This window comes from Protopterus annectens, chromosome 3.part0, assembly GCF_019279795.1.
Source record: "Protopterus annectens isolate FY-2018-M chromosome 3.part0, PAN1.0, whole genome shotgun sequence".
Classification (NCBI taxonomy): Eukaryota; Metazoa; Chordata; order Ceratodontiformes; family Protopteridae; genus Protopterus; species Protopterus annectens.
Genome location: NC_056731.1, coordinates 1,094,855,129 through 1,094,876,223, shown reverse-complemented (window position 1 = coordinate 1,094,876,223; position 21,095 = coordinate 1,094,855,129). Strand labels below are relative to the sequence as shown.

Below are 21,095 nucleotides of genomic sequence, written 5' to 3'. Positions count from 1 at the left end.
CCTACTTTTATGCCAAAGGTGGTATCCAGGGTATCCTTGAACCAAGCTATTCATTTACCTACATTCTTCCCCAACCCACAGAACAGGGGGGAAAAACTACTACACACCTTGGATGTACACAGACAACTGCGCTACTATCTGGACAGAACTAAGGCCAGCAGAAAACTGACCAGCTTCTGGTAGCATATGCAACAGGAGTGCAAGGGAAAGCAATTTCAAAACAGACAATCTCAAAATGGATAGGAAATTGCATTCGGTTCTGCTACTCATTTCATGGAAAGACAACTCCTGAAAATATCAGGCCTCACTCCACAAGAGCTACAGCCACCACTACAGCTTTCCTACGAGGAGTGGCTACCAAAGACATTTTAGAAGCTGCTACTTGGAGCTCCGTGCATACATTTGCCAAGCATTACAATCTTCCTTTATACTCCAGATCCCGAGCAGGTTTTGCAACTGCTGTTTTACAAGGGATCTTAACTACACCATCATTATCTTAGTGCCTCCTCCCCCAGTTTGGCTATGGTATTCGACCCATATGTTATGACTGCAGATGCATCCTTGAAGGACATAGTACAGTTTTGTACCTACCATAAATGTAGATGTCCGATAGGTATGCATCTGCAGTCAGGATTACCCACCCTCCTTCCCCTCTGTGGTATTCCTAGGGTACTTACCCCTCTCTTAGCTAGCTGGGGGAATCTATTATGGTGTATTTGTTTGTATGTATATATGTATATATACTTTTTGTTTTCTACTGTTTGGAATTTGCTACTTTTATACAAATTTAGCCTTCCTTGAGGGCACCTGGCATCTGGGGCAGGAAACACTGAGGAAAATGGTGTCGGCTGATGCCTTTATACCCCAGGAGCTATGACGTTGGGTGAAGTGCTACATCAGCCGAGGCCAGACCCAGACTTTGGAATCCGGCCGACCGAAGGGCTGCCTGAGGCAGGACAACCCATATGTTATGACTGCAGATGCATACCTATCGGACATCTACATTTATGGTAGGTACAAAACTGTACTATACACTCACTCAGGATGCCTTTAACTCAGTTGAAAAATGGATATCAGGTATCCAACCGATTCTAAATCCCAAAAAGACAAAACTACTACTATTTAACCCTAATAGATAAAAAAAAACCCTCTCCTTTACCATAACATCTAAGGACGGCACCTCCATCTCTCCTTCTAACCACACCAAACTTCTGGGCATTGAAATAGACAATAATCTCCACTTTGATGTTCACATCTCACATACCATAAAACTAGTACACAAATAAACTAGGCTCCCTATACAGGCATAAGTCCTTTCTCTCACAAAAAGCAAGAGCCAATCTTGCACAAAGCCACCTCCTGTCAACTCTATTATATGCAGCACCAGTCTTTACCCAAATCAGACAATGTGACCTAGACAAACTAGAATCATGCTACAATAACATAGCCAAGTTTACTACTAACTCAAACTATAGAACCCATCACTGTGCTGTACTAAAAGAACTAAAATGGCTTGAGCTACCACAGCTACTTAACTATCACCAGCTGGGCACAGCCTACAATATTCTCAAATATCCTGAAAAAAACCCTCATTATCCAACCTACTTACTGTCTATACTGCAAACCGGTACCTAAGATCCAGTGAAAAATCTCTCCTCTCCTCTCCATCACCAAGGCTAACAATAATGCAGGGAAAGTGCTCTACTCCCACACAGTTGCCAGAAATTGGAACTCACTTTCCCTATCTGTGTCCACTGCCCCCTCCACATCCATATTCAAAAACTCCCTCAAATCGCACCTTCTTAGTACCTGGTTATGCCCTTGTATCACACAACCCTACCCATACTACTAGTAACTCCCCAAACTCCTTTCTGATCACATGCTGGATCTCTGATCCTCTGAAGGCTTGGTCATCTGAAAGGGTACTTTTAATTGTAGAATCTTACTTGGTATGTTTTCTTCTCTTACCAATGTATAACTGACATTGTCTTTTTACCTATGTTCTAGATCTTCTTTTACCTGGAGTGTTTTATTAATTTCTTGTTATATTACTATGCACAGCATGTATGATAAAACCTGATGTTCATCGTGCATACAGCTGCAGTCATAACAGATGGGTTTTCCTGCTGTCAACCAGGTCCTCGGTCGGCCGAATTCCAAAGTCTAGGTCCAGCGTCGGATGTCGTCGCTTCTTCCCTGACGTCAGTGCGACAGGGATATATAAGAACCAGCCGACGCCATTTTCTTCAGTCTTTCTTGCCGCGCGGTGCCCGAAGCAGAAGCAGTTCGCAAGTGCCGGTCAGCCAGCTCCTGAGATTACAAATATTTTTCAACCGAAGTCTTCTTGAAAGCTAAGTACCCCGTTGGGGAAACTTTTCTTGCCTCAGACCGATGTCAGACAAAGTTAATAATTGCATTTCATGTGGGAAGCAAATACTGCATAAGGATTTTCATTCCCTCTGCATTCCTTGCTTAGGCCCAGACCACGACGTCTCGGCCTGTCGTTTTTGTGCTACATTCAACAAACGCACTATTAAGCGTCGGGCGGAGTTCGCCCAACACTATTTTGGCAAAAAGTTTAATTACATTATGTCGTCGGATACTCCGACTCCAGTTTTGAGTAAAAGATGCAAAGATAAGGACCGACATACGAGGTCCGCGACTTCTACCGACACCACACCAAAGCCAACTACAGGTGGTCCGGTTCTCAGTGAGGTGCCTATGCAGCCCCTGACTACCGATGACACTTCATTGGCGGTGTCTTCAGTGCCCGAGGTTGCAGGCTCTTCGGCCCACACCCCGACTACAGATACCGAAGCCACTTTTGGTGGTGAAACTCAGAGTTTAGACAGGCCTGCCACCTCTCCAGGTGTCTTCAGGCCTTCCTCTTCTTTTTCCATCAAGGCTTTCACTAAGTCTAAAGCAGCCATGCATACTAAAAGACAAGCTCCACAGGGCCCCTCTCAAGGCCCCATGCCTAAAAAGCAGATGCTCAAAATGGCTGAGGATTTGATTACTCTTATCAGGGGTTCTCAAACCCCCCCCCCCCCGGACAAAAGGCCCAGAATGGAGGAAGAATCCCCTTCCTCGGACCAGGCCTCCATTATTTCAGAACATTCTGAAGACCAGGAACATTCATACTCCCCTTTTGAAGATTCTGATGCAGAGGAGTCCATTCCCTCTGTCTCCCCCCCTGAGGATTACTCTTTTGGGGAAACCTTACATACCTTGAGGGAACACTTCCACTGGGAAGGCCAAGAGTACTCAGACTCCAAGAAAAGGCTTAAGGATTTCCTCTTGCTCCCTCAGCACAGGCCTCTGGCTATACCTCCTGTCTTAGACATACTAGATGATGTGTATTCAGAAGCCTGCCTTAACCCAGATTCTTTACCTCCAGCTCCAGTCAAGCCTGACAGGTATTACCGGGTTCCTGATTCACACCAATTCCTATACAAAAGCCATGCGGGCTGACCCAGAAACTATTTCACAGGGTCCCAAGGGAATTAAGGCCCCCACCGCTAAAAATCCATTACCTTCAGAGAGAGAGATTCCAGAGCTTTAGAAAGGTGGGGGAAGAAGCTATACACCTCGGCCACCTTAACCATGAGGGCATTAAACTGTCAGTTCCATATGTTAAAGTACCAATAGTTTCTGTTATCACAGTTGAAAAGCAAAATGTCACAACCTGAACAACCAGACTTGAAGGGGTTGCAGGATTTGTTACATAGTGCAGAACAAGTAGGTAAACATACCTTGCAATGTGGTTTTGATGCCTTAGAGGCCTCATGTAGAGCTGCTGTTACAGGATCAGTCATACGTAGACATGCTTGGCTCAAAGAGCAAACCTTACCAGATCATGTTAAAGCTAAATTACTGGATGCACCTCTGCAAAAAGATGTATTGTTTGGTGTTAAAGCTGAGGAGGTATTAAAGAAAATGGAGGAAAAGGCAAAATCAATGCAAACAGTGAAAGATTTCCTACAGGTACAACCTCCACGTTTCAGTAGAAATTGGCCTTCAAAAAATTGGTCCTGTCCAGCCACGGACAGACCCCAAAGAGGTAGATACAGGCGCCGGAGGGGTAGAGGGCAATCTCAAGGATCGTTTAGAGGCAGACAATGGCAAGCTCCTACACAAAGAGGTGGTGAGGATAGTTCCAGAACCAATGACTTTCCCCTTTGCATGCCAAGCAAGGCTCAAATGGCAGCACCTTTAGGCGGAAAACTGGCATTATTTTCAAAAAATTGGCATATTGTCACAAAAGACAAATGGATCCTGGACATTATAGACAGAGGCTACAGATTCCACTTTCACACCCTTCCAAAAATGAGAGGCATGCCAAACCTGCCACACAATCAAAGGGCAGAGGCACAAAAACAAATTTCAGATCTCATGGACATGAAAGCTATTCAAGAGGTACCTGCACAAGAACAGGGTCAAGGTTTTTATTCCAGACTATTCCTGGTACCAAGGAATGGCAAAGATTGGAGACCTATTTTGGACCTATCCATCCTAAACACTTTTTTACTCGTGCCAAAATTCAAGATGCTCACATTACAGCAGCTTCTTCCCATGCTGGGCAAGGAGTCTTGACTGGTAACATTGGACCTCAAGTAGGCATACCTGCATGTCCCAATCAGACAAGATTGCAGAAGATACCTCAGATTTCTTGCAGGTTCAACACATTATCAATTCTCTGCATTGCCCTTTGGCTTATCTACTGCGCCCAGAGTGTTCATGAAATGCCTGGCATCAGTAATTGCCTACTGCAGACTTCAAGGGATACAAATATACCCATATTTGGACGACTGCCTGATCCAAGCGGACAGCAAGCACATACTTCTGAAACATCTGGCGTTTGTAATAATGTTGTTGAATTCTCTGGGATACACAGTCAACAAAAAGAAATCAAGGCTAATACCCTCTCAAACAATAATTTTCCTGGGTGCCAACTTGGATATGAACACCCAGATGGCCTACCTCACGCCAGAGAAACAAGGGCAACTAACTCAATACTTCAGAAAACTGGCAACACCAGGCTGACTGCAAGGAAAATCCTGCAGGCTCTGGGATTCATGGCATCTTGCATCCTACTAATCCCATGTGCAAAGCTGCATATGAGGAAACTTCAGTGGTACCTAAAAAACCTATGGTCTCAACACAGCCACAGTTTGGAAACAATAATACCACTGATTCCATGTCTTCAAAAGGAATTTCTGTGGTGGGCTCAAGCATGCCAAAGAAACACAGGTCTCCCATTCTGCAAGCCTCAAGCAAATCAAGTCATCACAACAGACGCCTCAGATTACGTCTGGGGGGCGCACATGACAGATCGGTGCATTCAGGGCAAATGGTCCCAAAAAGAAAAGAACCTACACATCAATCAAAAGGAAATGCTAGCAGTGATAAATGCTATTAGGCTTTCAAAGACCTACTGTATCCAGGCCAGCTATTGATAAGGACAGACAGCACCACAGTAATGTGGTACATAAACAAACAGAGAGGAACCCATTCATACCCCCTATGCAGGCTAGCCATGTCTATTTGGAACATGGCTCTGGAATTACAAATCGAGCTTCAAGCACAGTTCCTGCCAGGCAAGGAAAACACGCTGGCAGACAACCTAAGCAGAAATATGACAGATCCACACGAATGGAAGTTGCATCCTCAATTTTTTTCAAAGATAATTCAAGCATGGGGAAGGCCAGACATAGATCTCTCTGCCTCCCGCAGAAATCACCAATTGCTAAAATTCTGCTCAAGGACCTTTCATCCACAGGCCTGGAAAGTGGACACACTGTCTTTCAGTTGGACAACAATGACAGTTTATGCCTTTCCACCTCTTCCTCTGCTGCCCAAAGTTCTATTAAAAACCAGAGCAGACAGACCAAAGATGATTCTCATTGCTCCAGACTGGCCAAGACAACACTGGTACCCACTCCTGAGGAGCCTGACGCATTCCCCACCATGGATCTTGCCTCTAATGCCTCTTCTACTGACTCAGCACAACTTCAAAACTCTTCACAGTCAGCTGAAAACACTCAATCTAGCTGCATGGAAGATTCCTTAAAATACAACAGACCCTACTCTCCAAGGAGGTGCAAGATGTCATTTTGGAGGCCAGAAGACCTTCTACTAGAAAAGCCTACTCCACAAAATGGAAACGGTTTTGTGCCTGGAATGAGAAAAAGGGCCAGAATCCTGGAATACTGAATTTACCTCAAATATTACAGTACCTAGCTGAGATGTAAGCAGAGGACTTTCATTCTCCTCCATCAAAATCCATGCCTCAGCCATTTCTGCAGAATACAACACTGATCCTCCTTTATTCTCTCACCCCCTCTTAAGACAGTTCCTCAGAGGGGCTAAGAATATAAAACCCCCAAGGAAACAACCAGTACCTGCTTGGGACCTCAATTTCATTTGGGACCTCAATTTCATTCTAGAAAAACTGACTTTGCCTCCTTTTGAGCCAGCTGCTTCAACAGAACTGCAATATTTGTCCTGGAAAACAGCCTTCCTGCTGGCTATCACCTCAGCTCGCAGGGTTTTGGAACTACAAGCCCTCATGGCTGTGCAGCCTTTCATCATTTTCCATCAGTACAGAGTTTCCTTACGAACCAATCCTTCCTTTATGCCAAAGGTAGTATCCAGGGTAGCCTTGAATCAGGCTATCCACTTACCTACCTTTTACCCCAATCCTCAAAACAAAGGGGAGAGACTACTGCATTCCTTGGACATTCACAGACAGCTACGTTATTATTTGGACAGAACAAAGCCTTTCAGAAAATCAGAGCAGCTCTTTGTGTCCTATGCTACAGGAGCTCAAGGGAAGCCTATTTCCAAACAGACAATCTCAAAATGGATAGCCCACTGCATACGCTTTTGTTACTCTCTTCATGGTAAAACTGTACCTGCAGGCATCAGATCTCACTCCACAAGGGCCACAGCTACCTCTGCAGCTTTCCTCAGGGGGTTCCTACCAAAGACGTTTTGGAAGCTGCCACTTGGAGTTCTGTACATACTTTCTCCAAGCACTATCACCTACCATTATACTCCAAATCTAGAGCAGGCTTTGCCACTGCAGTCTTGCAGGGCATCCTGGCTCCTCCTAGTTCCACCTAGTGCCTACCACCCCTTTTTTAGCTTTGGTATTCTACCCATCTGTTATGACTGCAGCTGTATGCACGATGAACAATAGTACAGTTTTGTACCTACCATAAATGTAGATGTTCGAGTGCTAATACAGCTGCAGTCCAGATTTCCCTCCCTCCTTCCCCTCTGGGACAGGCCTAATGGCTAACACCTCCTCATACAACCTGATTGAGGTATTCTTTTATGGTGTATTTGCTTGCAACTACTGTTTTATTTTTGATTATACTGCATTGCATTTTTACATATATTTATGTATTGCCTTCCTTCTGGGGGCACCTGACATCTGGGGCAAGAAAAACTGAAGAAAATAGCGTCGGTTGGTTCTTATATACCCCTGTCGCACTGACGTCAGGGAAGAAGCGACGACATCCGACGCCGGACCTAGACTTTGGAATTCGGCCGACTGAGGACCCGCCTGACGGCAGGAAAACCCATCTGTTATGACTGCAGCTGTATTAGCACTCGAACATCTACATTTATGGTAGGTACAAAACTGTACTTTTTGTGTATTATGCCAGATGCACTGTAACTGACATTGTCTTTTACCTATGTTCTATATCTTCTTTTACCTGGAGTGTTTTATTAATTTCTTGTTATATTACTATGCTCAGCATACATGATGTAACCTGTTTTGTGTATTATGCTGGATGTACTGTATTTGTATAACTTGATGCTGGAGCTTTTCTCCCCGGGCCTCAGCTGAAAATGGACCTGGTCCAGTCGGAATTTCCCGGTTAACAAATGTAAAATAAATAACAAGAAGAATGTTAACTGCAGAGTGTTGAGTTAAAAATAAGGGAGTATTTGGACAAATATGCATGCATTTAGAAAGGTTTCTGTAACAACTTTTTGATGATAACTCAAGATGACTAAACATTTTAGCACAACAACTTGGACAGCATGTGTGTGTGTGTGTGTGTGTGTGTGTGTGTGTGTGTCTCAGATGCCCCACTTGCTATATACTGGTAACTAGAGAGAACTCTCAGGATACATGGTGGTGGGTAGAGAATACCCTGTACCTTGGGTGCATGTAACAGGAGCCTGAATTCCCTACCCACCACCATTTGTAAAAAAAAATGCAGATTTATGCCTCGTATTTGTTCTGTTCCTCATAAAATCTATGGTTTCTGTATTTTTATTTCTTTTCATAGCTGATGGTGCACTGGTGCAGTGGTAGCATTGTTGCCTGACAGCTAGAAGTTCTCTGGTCTGATTCTTGGCTGGGATGCCTTCTTTGTGGAGTCTGCATGTCCTCCTTGTGTTTGTATGGATTTCTTCTGGGTGCTCTGGTGTCCTCCCATCTTACAAAGACGTGTCTGGAGTGTTTCTCCCTGGGCCTCTGCTGAAAATTGGCTTTTGTTCCAAGTCAGACTTTCCTGGTTAACAAATGTTAAATAAATAAAAATGACAGGCATTTGAATTTCAGATTTCATATTCTTCAGAAAATACATGGTAACGCAAAACCTTTTATTCTAGCAATTATCTAAGTTTATAAGATGGATATTTGAAATGTGTCCTTATTTTTGGGACTGTATTCCCCCATTTGTGGCTTTGTCCAGGTTTTTTTGTGCTAAGGTTGAGAGCTATGGTGAGAACTGAATTCACCAAACTTGTTTGGAGGCTATATTCCCCCATTACTGGCTTTGTCCACGTGTTTTGTGCTAAGAGGTTGAGAGCTATGGTGAGAACTGAATTCACTGAATGGTAACCATTTAAGTTTCAGTCTTTCTCTCTTTCACAAAACAGCTGACTTGGCATAGTGGTATGTTGCTCTGACTGTTTGCACAGGGTCCTGGGTTCAATACTTGGCAGTGAAATGTATGGTGGCAACACAGGATTTTATTCTAGCAACTTTCCAGGATTATACAAGCAATGTTTAAAATGTGTCCCTGGTTTTTGGTCTTTTGTCTCCTCCCCAGTATATTTTGGCTTTTTCCAGATTTCTTGTGCTGCAAAGTTCAGATACAGCTGGGTGTCGAGTAGATTTTTACAAGAGCTGAGAGCTGCAGGGGAAGAGAAGTTTAGCGCTGCTTATGCTGAGTCTGCTTGCATTGTTAATAGCACAACAAGTAGTGTACTTGCTTTTGATGCAGAAGGCTGTGGGTTCTGCTCCCACAGTATGTAGATGCATTGCTGACACTGTACTGTTTTCTAAAGGGGATAGATGCTGCAGTCCTTTTTGGCGAAGATACCTAGTAACCTGTTATCAGTTTGCCATCCATTCCCTTTTGCAATATTACTAGCTTATCATTTTTTTTTTTAATGTAACATAGGCGATTTATTCCTCAAAGGCAACAGGCACTTTATTTGTAGATGAAACAGTGAAATATAAAGTTGTTTGCTAGCAGCAACCTCTTCATTAGTTACAGCTCTCTTTAATGTGGAATTACTTAGATGACTTTTACTTCAGAGGTTGTGCATATTTACTGATACTGGTGGACTGTAGAAGTTTGAGTAGACTTTTATGATGGAAATATTCTGAATTGGGCAGTTTTGTCATTATTGGTGCATGCATTTTGTTTCATTGTTTGCTGGAAAAATGTTCAAAACAATACATTTAAAACGCCGTCTAACTACTGTACTGTTTTGTACAAGGAATACAATGTAATAAAATCAGGAAGGTGTATCAAAGAACACATGCATGTTTTGTGTGCAAGGGGCCTATGGTTTGAAAACAGCCCAAAGTTAATCTTTATTTGCCACTGGCAAAATGTATTTTCTTTGAATGTGGGTTTCAATGCTGTTTCAATTAATGTGAGTTTCAAGGGCAGAGAAGTTTTAATGCTAAGTCTATTTCATTGTGGGACTGCATTGCTTTGTTTAGCAGATGTCTATTAGTGTTTGTGCTGTAAAATGCAAAATAAAACTTTCAAATGAAATCCAAATCATCGCAGAAGTAAAGCAGTATGCACATTGCAGTGTTTGTGGTAAATGGGGTGAAATAGCCAAGGAATGAGGCATTGGAATGGCTGCAGGCTCCATTTGACCATGATTTTGTGAAGGGAGAAGGGCAGCAAACTCAAAGACAGCCCCAGCTTAACTATACCTCTCAACTAGCCAGATTTTTGCAGAATTCATAGATTTTTGCTTCTTATTTTTGGTTTGTTCCTCATAAAATTTGTGGTTTTCTGGCAAATCATTTAGGAATGGAGTCACTAAATAATGACAGACATTGAGTTTCAGACTTCATAACGTTCAGAAAAATGCATGCTAAAGCAAGACCTGTTATTCTATCAACTGTCTTAAGTTTATACAAGAGCAATTTTTAGTACTGTTTGTATGTTTCCCCAATGTATTTGACCTTGTCCAGATTTCCTGCATTGAGAGGTTGAGAAGGTATGTGTAAATAAATCGCTTTATAGAATTAGGAATATCCAATCCTCTCAACTGTCTCCAATTTTGGCTCAAAATGTTGCACTCCCCCTAATAATCACTCCACAAAATGGCAATTTTGGAAGAAAACGTGGAGGGTTTACAATGATAAATAACTGTAATGATCAGAGTTATAGATTACTTTTATTTCAGAAATGCATGTAGATTCTCTTATTTTGTCAGCTGCTCAAGTTAACAGTACTAATATTAAAAAATTGTCTCCTCTTTGACAGGTTCCCAGCTGTATTGTGTGACAATTTTATATTTTTGCATCACATTTTTGGTCTGTTTTTCATAAAATTGTGGTTTTCTGGCAAATTAGTGGCAAATCATTAAGATTGAAATTCGAAAATAATGACAGACATTGGAGTTTCAGATTTCATACCCTTCAGAAAATTCATACTAATGCAAGACCTACTACTATTCTATTATCTTTCTAAGTTTATAAGAGCAATATTTAAAAAATGTCCTTATTTTTGGGCCTTTGTCCCACTTTTGTGTATGGCTTTGTCCAGATTTCTTGCTCTGAGGTTGAGAGGTATGAGTATCAGAGCCATCACCATCAGCCAGAGGCATTTCAAATTGTGACATACTTGTTGCACCCCACTCCCCCATGTAGTGACTCTGGATGTGTCCAAGCAAGGCAAGGAGCAGTTATGCAGTGTAATTGTGCAGAGTATTCCCCCATTCAAGGTAGACACAAGTACAACAGTGACTTTTCATCTGTCTTTGATTTTGCAGAATGTTCTGGTTTTCTGTCATATTTTTATACTGTTGATTTATGCTTCATATTATTCAGAAAATGCATGCTGTCATAGTGCCCTGTTGCTCTGTGTTTAAGTAGCAATGTTTTAATAACCATCAGGTAAGCTTGTCTGAGATTGTAAGATGCAAGTAAGCTTTAATAAGCATACTGTTAAAGAATTAAAAACATTGAAAGCCTTTTTGTTGTTGCCATGCAGAGAATATTTACATAACTAAATAACGTATAAGCCTTCGGTATTGAAATGCATATGACAGTATTTGTAATAAAGGATAGGATTACAGTATTTTCAGAAGCTCATTACATTTGTTGGAGACTTGCAGTCATCTTTGTAGGCTTTACCCGTAAACTAAACAGAATGCCAATCTATCATGTGGTCCATAACTTGTGCAGTAATCCTTGAAGCAATTTATCTTGAGTTTGTTTCTTCTTTGCTGTTCATTTTTTACTTTGATCATGTTTTCCCCATGACACAAGTAGATAGTTGTCAGGCAGCAGGTCTTTTTTGGATAAGAAACATTTTTGTAAGTGGGGTTATCACATAGATTGCTACTTTCAGCATGTTACTTGGTACTTTTATAAAGCTGAATATAAATAAGAATTAGAATTGCAGTGCAAGGAGAAGTGGTTTGAGTTGAGTGCTGCTTGTTTTTTTTTTATACTTTATTTTGACTGGGATTCCAGTAATGTATTTAAAAAGTAATTTATTTTTTCATGAGTCACAACCTTTTTGTTTCCATCTAGATAATAAAAAAGCTGTCATGTAGCCAGTGCATTGAAATATTTTTTTTCTTCTATACTTCATTTTGTCTTGATTGGACTCTTGTAATGACAGTTTGGCACCCAGGGCAGCATATTTAATTAAAGTTCCAGTTGTTGTGGTTTGGAGCATAGCTCCACCCCTTTTAGTTGACCACACCCCGTACCCATTGGCTCCACCCATTTTGTTGTCTCCTGCAGCCCCCCTTTAATTTGAAGTCACCAGCCGCCACTGTTTAGGTGTATGTACTGAAAAGGATTCTGATATGGCCGCAAATGATATTTGGTAAGAGAATAAGCAGTAGTACAAAAATTAAGAAACTGAGAGATTCTGATCATCAATATCACTTGAAAGATTTTTGTCCCTTTAGTCTTGCATACACGTCAAGCATATTTTTATCACACATAGAAGTTGTTGATGAATTTATTTGGGAGGGGAAGACAGCAGGATTTAAGTGGGTACGTTGATTCTCCCTGTAAAACAAAGAAGTTTAGGATTACCTGATATGAAAGCATACTTTAAAGCCTTGTGTTTTATCATGTGTTCATTACATCGGACGTATAGTAAGGAGGAGGATTTTGTTCAACTGCTAGTTCATCACAAGATGCCTGCATTTGTTTTGCAGGATCACTGCACAGTGGGAAGTGGGATTTTGCTCTTTTCCCACTGTTTTGTGATGTCAGCGTTGGTATATATAGTTAGCAGAGGGGTGGGGTGCAGGAGCTCCCCCTGCATAAAACTTTTTTTTTTTTTTTTTTCAGTTGATTGATTTTTGTCCATTTGTGGTCAATATAGTTTATTCCGATCAACAAGTGAGTTGGCAGTGTACTGAAATATAACTATATATATGGGTCCATGTTAAATGGATGAACAGCCACATAAACGAAGACTAGTTCGCCAAGACGAGATCGCCGACAACGGAAATGCCCGACAATGGTGAGTAGTGCGGAATGGGATGTATTCCAATTCCCACAATGTGGTGCGATCTCGGAGTTCGAATATTTAAGTAGGGGGGATGTAGGGGGGTTGCTCCCCTGCTATACAGGTATTTGTAATTGTGTTTAGGTGTTTTACGGAGACGGAAATAGGTTCTGTACTATTATTTGTGGACGTACCTTTGTCGGGCATTTCCATTGTCGGCGAACTGGTCTTCATTTATGTGGCTATTCATCCATTTAACATGGACTCATATATATATATATATATATATATATATATATATATATATATATATATATATATATATATACATATATATATATACACACACACACACACACACGCGTATATAAATAAACTCAAGCAGATGGTTGACAGTTATGATGAAATGGGATGCACAATAAGAAAGCAACTAGGAGACTAGGATTTTGGATGCAAGTCCTTAAGGGGAATGATAAAACTGTACACAGTACTTTATTCATAATGTGGCAGAAAATAAGCCAGCAAGTCACCACTGGTAGTGCAGAAACTAGATTTTACCAATAAGGTTGTCTGCAGGTAGGAGTATAGACAATAGGTTGGAGGATATTAGTAAAGGTGTTGAAAGCAAATAACAATAAGGAAAGTAATAGAATGAGGCTAAGCAGGAGTCTGGACTACAGGTTAAAAATTGCTTTCTGTATCAGGGAATAACAACATAATGTAAAAGAACAGAAAGGGAGATGGGACTGCTAAGTGAAAGACCAACTTTGGCAGAGTTTTTTAGTAGACTCTAGGAGTAGAAGATGCTGGTAAAAAGGAATAATTAGTATGGCATTTGTAAAATATTGCATGATAACTGTAAGAATCACAAGAATTTAGAAATGGTGTGGAAAAGAAAATTGGAAGCAAATTACAGAAGAACAGTGAAAAGAAATGTGTAGGGCTCCAGACTACACAACAAAGTCAGGAAGGTTTAGGGTATGTGCGTGGAATTGTTTGCGTAGATATTTTTATACCCCAAGTAAACATCAGATTAATTTTCCTCAGGTAGATTTGTTAATGTTGAATATGGGATGTGGAGAAGAGAGGAAATTGAAAACATGTTTTGGGGAAAGTAATGAGTTGACAGATTTAAAAATGTCTTTACAGAGCACTTTAACAGAAGATTTGTTGGACCAAATGTTACTAAGGAAATTATTTTTTTTTTCGAGCTGAGATCTAGGATCGGAATTGCCTGGACATAGAAGAGCCAAGTATATTGCTGTTAGTCGCCAAAAAAACAATTACTAGAAAATGGAAGTCAAAATCTAAACCAGCTGTAGTGGACTTATTGCATACTGTAAAGGAAATAAAAGAACTGGAGGTGAGATCTTAAGAAAAGGGAAGGAGCAAATTTTATGGAAGGAAATACAATCTATAAGAACAATACATGTAGAATTAGGAGAAAGAGAAGTTAGGTTTAAGGGAAGGCATGAATTAAGCAGTTTATTTAATGTTAGAGTGAATAAAATGCTGAAAAACTAACAATGGATACTGTTACTAAAAGTTTTTCTTTTCTGTTAGTATATGTAAAATAATGTTGCAGCTTAAAAAATGATTTAATAAAGCTGATAAAAAAGGAGTGATTTGCTAAGTGAAATCTTCATTATCTCAAATGTTTGCAAGGTGGGGAGCACTCTTCTTTCTGTATAGTAGAGCGTATGCTTTTTTTTTTGCACGATCAGACCCAGTGTACTTTTCTGATATCTAGGGGAGCTCAAAAATGTTTCTGTGATTTGAGGAAGGCTTACTGGGATGGTGACTGAAAATTTATGATCTCATCCATTTACTTTCCAAAGGCAGAATCCAGTGGAAAAATAACCTTTGTTACCCTTAAGGTGCATTTCCATATTGTTTTCTTTCCAAAAAGGGTCCATGTATTCAATAAGGAAGGAAGACCAGTTGTTACTTCCTTTTCTCTTTATGGAGTTGTGTTGTCTGTGGTTCAGCCAATTCTAACCGAATGGATTGTTAACTACATTGTCTTTTGTCATCAGGCAGCCAACTGCCCTTGCAAGTGCTGTCAGAAGTCACTCCGCTATATGCTCCTGTTGCCTGTTTTGAGAATGTTTTCATTCCAGTTACTATGCCAAGCTCATGTATTTGTCATGTCACCTCCTTTGTGAAGATTGCTTGGATCTTGGTTCCTGAACAATTAACATGCTCAGTGTATCAGTTGAGTGGTTAAAAGACCCCTCTATATTGTTTGCTTACTGTGTTTCCTCTATCTATAGGCTGTTCAAGCAAGTGTTAGCAAGACTGACGTCTGTGAAAGACAAGTGGATACTTTTATATTCTTGGCCTTTTGCTTGTAAGGAAGATGAACTAGGGAGGAAGAAAATGAGGTTCTCTTTCTAGCCTGTTGTTTGATGTCATGAAATGCACTAGGAGGCGGCACACACAATCTTGAGTGCAGGAGCTAGAGATTTTTCAGAAGAAACCTCAACAGTTGGCCATTATAGATATTATTTTGCAGAGCTGCTAATACGGGTGTGTACATTGCAGTTACATACCTATGTAGCTAACCCATTTCTTGTATATATACTTAGTGTATTTTTGAGGGTCACTGAGTTATCATTGTGAGTGAGTAAATTGAAATAGTGTTTGGTGTCAAGTTATGTGTTAGGAGATGATCTTCAAGGTGCATTGCAAATTGTGGTTTAAAATTATATTGTTAAAATAGATGAACAGTAGAATTTTGGCATTGTTTCATATGCATTTTAATCTTACTGTATAAGGATAGAAGGAAAATCTTGAACTAGACATTAAATGATTGTTATGATTTTGCTTCCCTAGCTCTTAAGAAGTTCTCTGGTAAATAACCGAACACAAGCCAAAGTAGCAGAAGAGCTTGGAATGCAGGAGTATGCTATTACTAATGACAAAACCAAGAGGCCTGTAGCACTTCGAACCAAAACGCTGGCTGACCTTCTGGAATGTACGGTTAGACACAGATTATCTGCTTATGAAAATACTTTTTTTTTTGCCTCTATCAGTAGTTTACGAGAGAAATTAAAGTTTTTCCATCTTGATAGTTGGTATTTGAGAAATGTTTATACCTTTCATTAATGATTGCCTGGGCTCAGAGTGACCAAGTAATCATGTATGTGATTGCTTGAATGCTAGTAACCCTGGAATTATGTCTATAGTCTTTGTTAGTTCAAGACTTGCCTTTCAACAGTACAGTATTAATGCTTAGTTGCAGTTTTTACTACTGCTTATTCATTAGCTGAGGGATTTTCAAAAAAACGGCAACAGAGAGACAGGGTATGCTGGCTTGCTGTACAGGTGTGAGTTATGCCTTAGGCTTAACTCTTATCATTGTACTTTAAAGTGTTTTATTTTTAATGTACACAAAATGGTAATTAAAGTATCATGCCATGCTCAGTAGTGGAGCTAGTTTAATTGTCACTGCATATTTGTCTGTCTAATCAGTGTTGTTCTCATTGTATTGTTGGTTTGTACTACAGATTTAGTTGGTACCATTAGTAAGTATAAACAGTGATGAAAATAAGGGTATGAACAAGAAGTGCTGGGGTGAAATGTTTGCTGTATGTGGTTAGACATGGCTTGCTAAAAGCTAATGAAAAGATAACTTGTTTTTTTTTTCTTTGACTCTGCTGTCTTTGAATCCACACCACCTCTCCAGGCCAGCCAGTCCATTTATTCCTCATTGTTGAGTGAGGGATGACTGGAAGGGGTAATCCTTTAGACAGTAATCAAGGGTAATTAGAAGTTTGTACTTGCTGCCAAACCCCCTTCACACATTCAACAAAGTTTTGACAAGAGGCTGGGTAATAGTTTGTGGCAAAGGGCATCCTCTTCACTTTCACAAGGGGAGATTCCTCTGAGACATCCCTGCCCCTCCTTTTGAAGCATGAGTGGTGGTTTCCATAAACTCTGCCAGGAAATCACATGTCCCAATGTGCCCTTGATTGTGCACTCCATCCTAATTCCCCTAGAGAGGCAAGTGGGCCACACCCCATGACTTCTCCCCGTCAACCTGCTTTGCCCTTCTGGTGTAGGGGCTGCTAATTGAACACAGGTTGCATGGATCACAGTCACATTTCTGTTCTCTGTTCCATTGAGCCAAGTGAAAAGATATAACTTTGGTAGTAGAGTAGTTACTGTTTATGCTTGGTAGTCATTTAGTGAAGATTAGTTAGCAAATTTAGTAGATTAATTCATATATACCACCTTTCTGTCACCTGCCTCAATTGTTGATGGGTCCAAATTAATCATTAAATCTCTTGACTCAACAATCATGGAGGTGATTATTTCAGTGAAGCTCCTTGGGTACATTATGGATCATCCAAATCTGACATTCATGTAGATAATGTGAGCACTAAAACCAGTCTAAAATTAACAAGACTTTACAAAGCCAAACTTTCTTAACAGAGAGTTCCAGGTTAGCCACTGCACCATCCTGTCTACTTCCCTCTTCATAAACCTGAGCAGGATTGCAAAACACACATATCTGCTGCATATCTCATTACTGTCCATATTGGCCCAGATACAGTCATCATCACCATTTCATAAATTACCATTAATTAGAAACTAGTAGTCTCATAACTTGACCTTCATTAGCTCATACTGTGTTTGAAGACCGTCTTCCTAAAATCTGTATTCTGTTGTCCCAAAACCTCACATCAAGTATGCTGACTCCAGGTTCTCATTACAGAAACTGTGGAATAAACTGCCATTTAGTACATGCTCTATACCAAGACAAGAAAATTTTCTCTTCTTCGGTTAAGCAGCATCTGTTACAAAGTAGGACTTGAAATTGTGGTATCACCCAATACGCTAGCATCAGTGAAGTCTAATGTCTAATTAACCCACCCCTGTGAGTTATCACCTAATTACATTACAGTGTCTGTGTATCTCTGTCTTATCAGCGTTTATCTGATTGATGACTTTCCAAATAATATTACTGAGTATTTTCAGTCATACCATCATGTCTAACATACTGCAGCAATTATTTTTGTTGTGTGGCTAATCCATCCATAACCCCTTTTCCCATTTTGCTCATGGGGTCAGGGTGTCACTTCAACAGCGACAGTCATCTAAAGTCAAGGTTTACACCGCATATTTATGTTTATTTTTTTCAACACATTCTGTTAATCATATTTGTGTTGCAAAGTTATGCCATGTCTGTTACGTTTTATTGTCCTAATTTAACTATCTCCAATGCTGCTGTTTTTATTTTATGAAATATTTGCTTTTACTTGTTGTTAAGCAAGCCACCTGCCCCATGTATTGACTAGAGTTGCATTACTTGCTCTTATTATCTAGAGGAACTTCCCAACCAAATTTCCCTGTTAGCAAATGCGAAGTAAAATAATCAATAATGGCATCTCTACAGTTATTACTGTAGTTTTGTTTCCTCAAGAGTTAGAGTGTGGTATTGCAAAACAGCATAAGTGCTAGCAGATTACAGTTTACTGAAGTTATCAGACTGAAGCATAGGAATCACAGAAAGTTTGATGGAGAATAAAACGATTAATGTAAAGAGAAAAAAGATTATAAAGAAGAGAGTGTATCGACAGAACCTCCAAAAGGTGAATGTGGGTACTTTACATATTTTCCTGATTCTTTTTGGAAGCAGAAATGTTACATAGATTTGTTAGTTAAAAGGATGCCAATTTCAACAGACACAGCTTTTATGGATAACTGTATCTAGTAAATGCAGATACGGTGAAGAGCTGGAAGGGCAGTTAGATGACATAAGTACAGATGCAGACTGAATGTGTGTGTGTTGTCTTTCGGCTTTTCCCGGTTAGGGGTCGCCACAGCGGATCTCCGGTTCGCTAATGATTGGTAGTTGATTTTTACGTGCCGAGTTATCAGCCCTGACGCACAATCTTCAACGAAGGTACACCCATTCACGCATGTCTCCACGCAGAAGACGCTCTAGCTGAGAATCGAACCAGACAGTGTCTTACTGTGGGGCGACAACGCTACCGCATCACCACTGCCGCGGGTGCAGACTGAATGTACATTCACATAATCATGGAGGAAATGGTTAAAATCACTGATAAGAGACCAAATGACAAAAGAAGAAAAGCATTTATTAGAAAATCAAGAAAACTGTACAGGCTGTATTGAGGAGTGCAAAAGGCTAAACTCTGAGAGAAATTTATTAAGACTTAGAGAGAGCTACAATGAAAATAAGAAGTAGATTAGGGGAGAAGTGCAGGAAGTAACCATAAAAAATACACAAATTTTTAGGCCTGAATCAGAATATTGGTATTAATAAGGTAGAAAAGAAATGAATGGGATGCTTAAAGAGAGTAGATTCAAAAAGGGAATTTGAGGATACAGGCAATTACAAAAACAATGAAATGTCATAAACCGAGGAGAAGACAAGTTTTGCACAATAAAAAGAGACAAACAGGAAGTAGAAATGAAGGTTCCGAACAGGTGGAGGAAACTAAATGTAACAAGAAGGGAAATAAGAACGGTAAACAAATTGATAATTAAATCAGTCGATGGCAGAGCAGTGACCGATGGTAAGAAGTGGATAGTAATAGTTATTTCATTAAATACATTTAGCATTGTGGAAAATATAAGTATAGAGGATGGGACTTGCAGTAAAAAGGTAATGGATGATGCACCAGGTGAAAGACCATAATATAAAGGGCACACAGTAGTGAGAGGAGAAGAGTGAAGAAAATGGACACTAGTAAATAAAATCCTTTGATACAGTTTGTCCTTGACTCCAGATATAGATGAAATCTTGGACCCTTTTTATTAAATGGAAAGTTTGAAGTTTGTTCTCTCTTACCCAGAGGTAATGTGACCTTGGAGTTAATTAGTTGAAAGAGGGAAGGACCCTCTACATGAAGTGTGTAGGCTTCTTCATTAAAAGATCAAATAGTAGGCCAATTTATATAACTGCCAGAAACATCATTTGGATAATGCATATCAAAATGTAGTCAGAACTAGCAGCTTTGACTAGAATGTTATATTTACATATGAAGGATTTGCTATAGCTTTTTTTAGTATATTAAAATCCATACTGAATAAACTTTCCAGAAAGCCTGCATAAACTTAAACGCAATACATTACCCTGGACTGCATCCTTACTAAAGGCTGTGCTTAACAAAAGCTAAGTCTTGGATGCAGTGGGAAAGATCTAAGGAATCCATTTCCCAGAGAAAGATCTGCTGGTTAGCTACCAAACAAGTGAAGTCAAATTAAGACGGAAACAAGTATTAGCTGCAAACCTCTAAAGATTCCTGAAAATAGTATACTTTATGGCTTAACCAGCACAAGAAACTGTATAGCTGCTGAACTGACTGCATTGGGACCAAATATTGACAGCAGTAATCTTTCCACACAGTCCAACGGGAAATGCTGTAGGTATCACTTAGTGCTGTTGCTAAGTTTCATCCTTGTACCAGTCTAGAACTGCCTTCCTACCTGCAAGATGGGATAGACATCAGCAGCTGCTCACTCCCATCTTTTGTGGACGTATCCTACAGGTGTCTGAACCGCTCTTTGAAGTTCAGTTATCTCTGCCTTAGTCAGGGTTTTATCTGTCTATGCCACAGAGCTACATTAAAATTTGGAATATTGTCTCATGCTCACCATGGATTCAGAAGAGGTTTTAGCAGACAAAAGGCCATTTGCAGTATTACAGATGCAGTTTATCAAAGATAGAAGGAGGGCTACTAACAGTTGCAATATTTATTGACTTAAATAGAGCATTCAGAACAGTTGACCACAGGCTATTACTCGCAGGGCTTCAGAGCTGTGGGTCATTGAATGGACATTGATGTGATTTAACAGCTTTTTGCATGGATAGACCTGTACCGATAGAGTGGATATTACAAGCAATGGTCCAGGTAGTCTGCATGGAAGTGTGTGCCAGGTTTCTGCATTGGATCCTATCCTGTTTGTCTTTTTCATAAACTGTTCAGTTCAATCACTGCCAGAGCTAAAACCTTGTACTGTCCAGATAAGGAAAAACCTTCACTATACTTCTGGATACTCTATAGTATTTTAAGTAACTTACTGTTAACATACAGGAATATGATTGGGTTTCCGATCATAAGCAGCTTAGTTTGTGTTTGAGACATGGCT

At 40.1% G+C, this 21,095-nt stretch overlaps 1 protein-coding gene across 5 annotated transcripts in view; it reads left to right on the top strand.

The window, feature by feature from the left end:
• The window catches only part of DROSHA (drosha ribonuclease III), a 3,547,421-nt gene that overhangs the window by 2,999,350 nt on the left and 526,976 nt on the right, over positions 1–21,095 (top strand). For all 5 annotated transcript variants that reach the window (XM_044065333.1, XM_044065331.1, XM_044065329.1 and 2 more), the window contains exon 28: positions 15,807–15,948. In XM_044065333.1, coding sequence (XP_043921268.1) covers positions 15,807–15,948 — 142 coding nt within the window. The remainder of the gene's footprint in view (positions 1–15,806; positions 15,949–21,095) is intronic.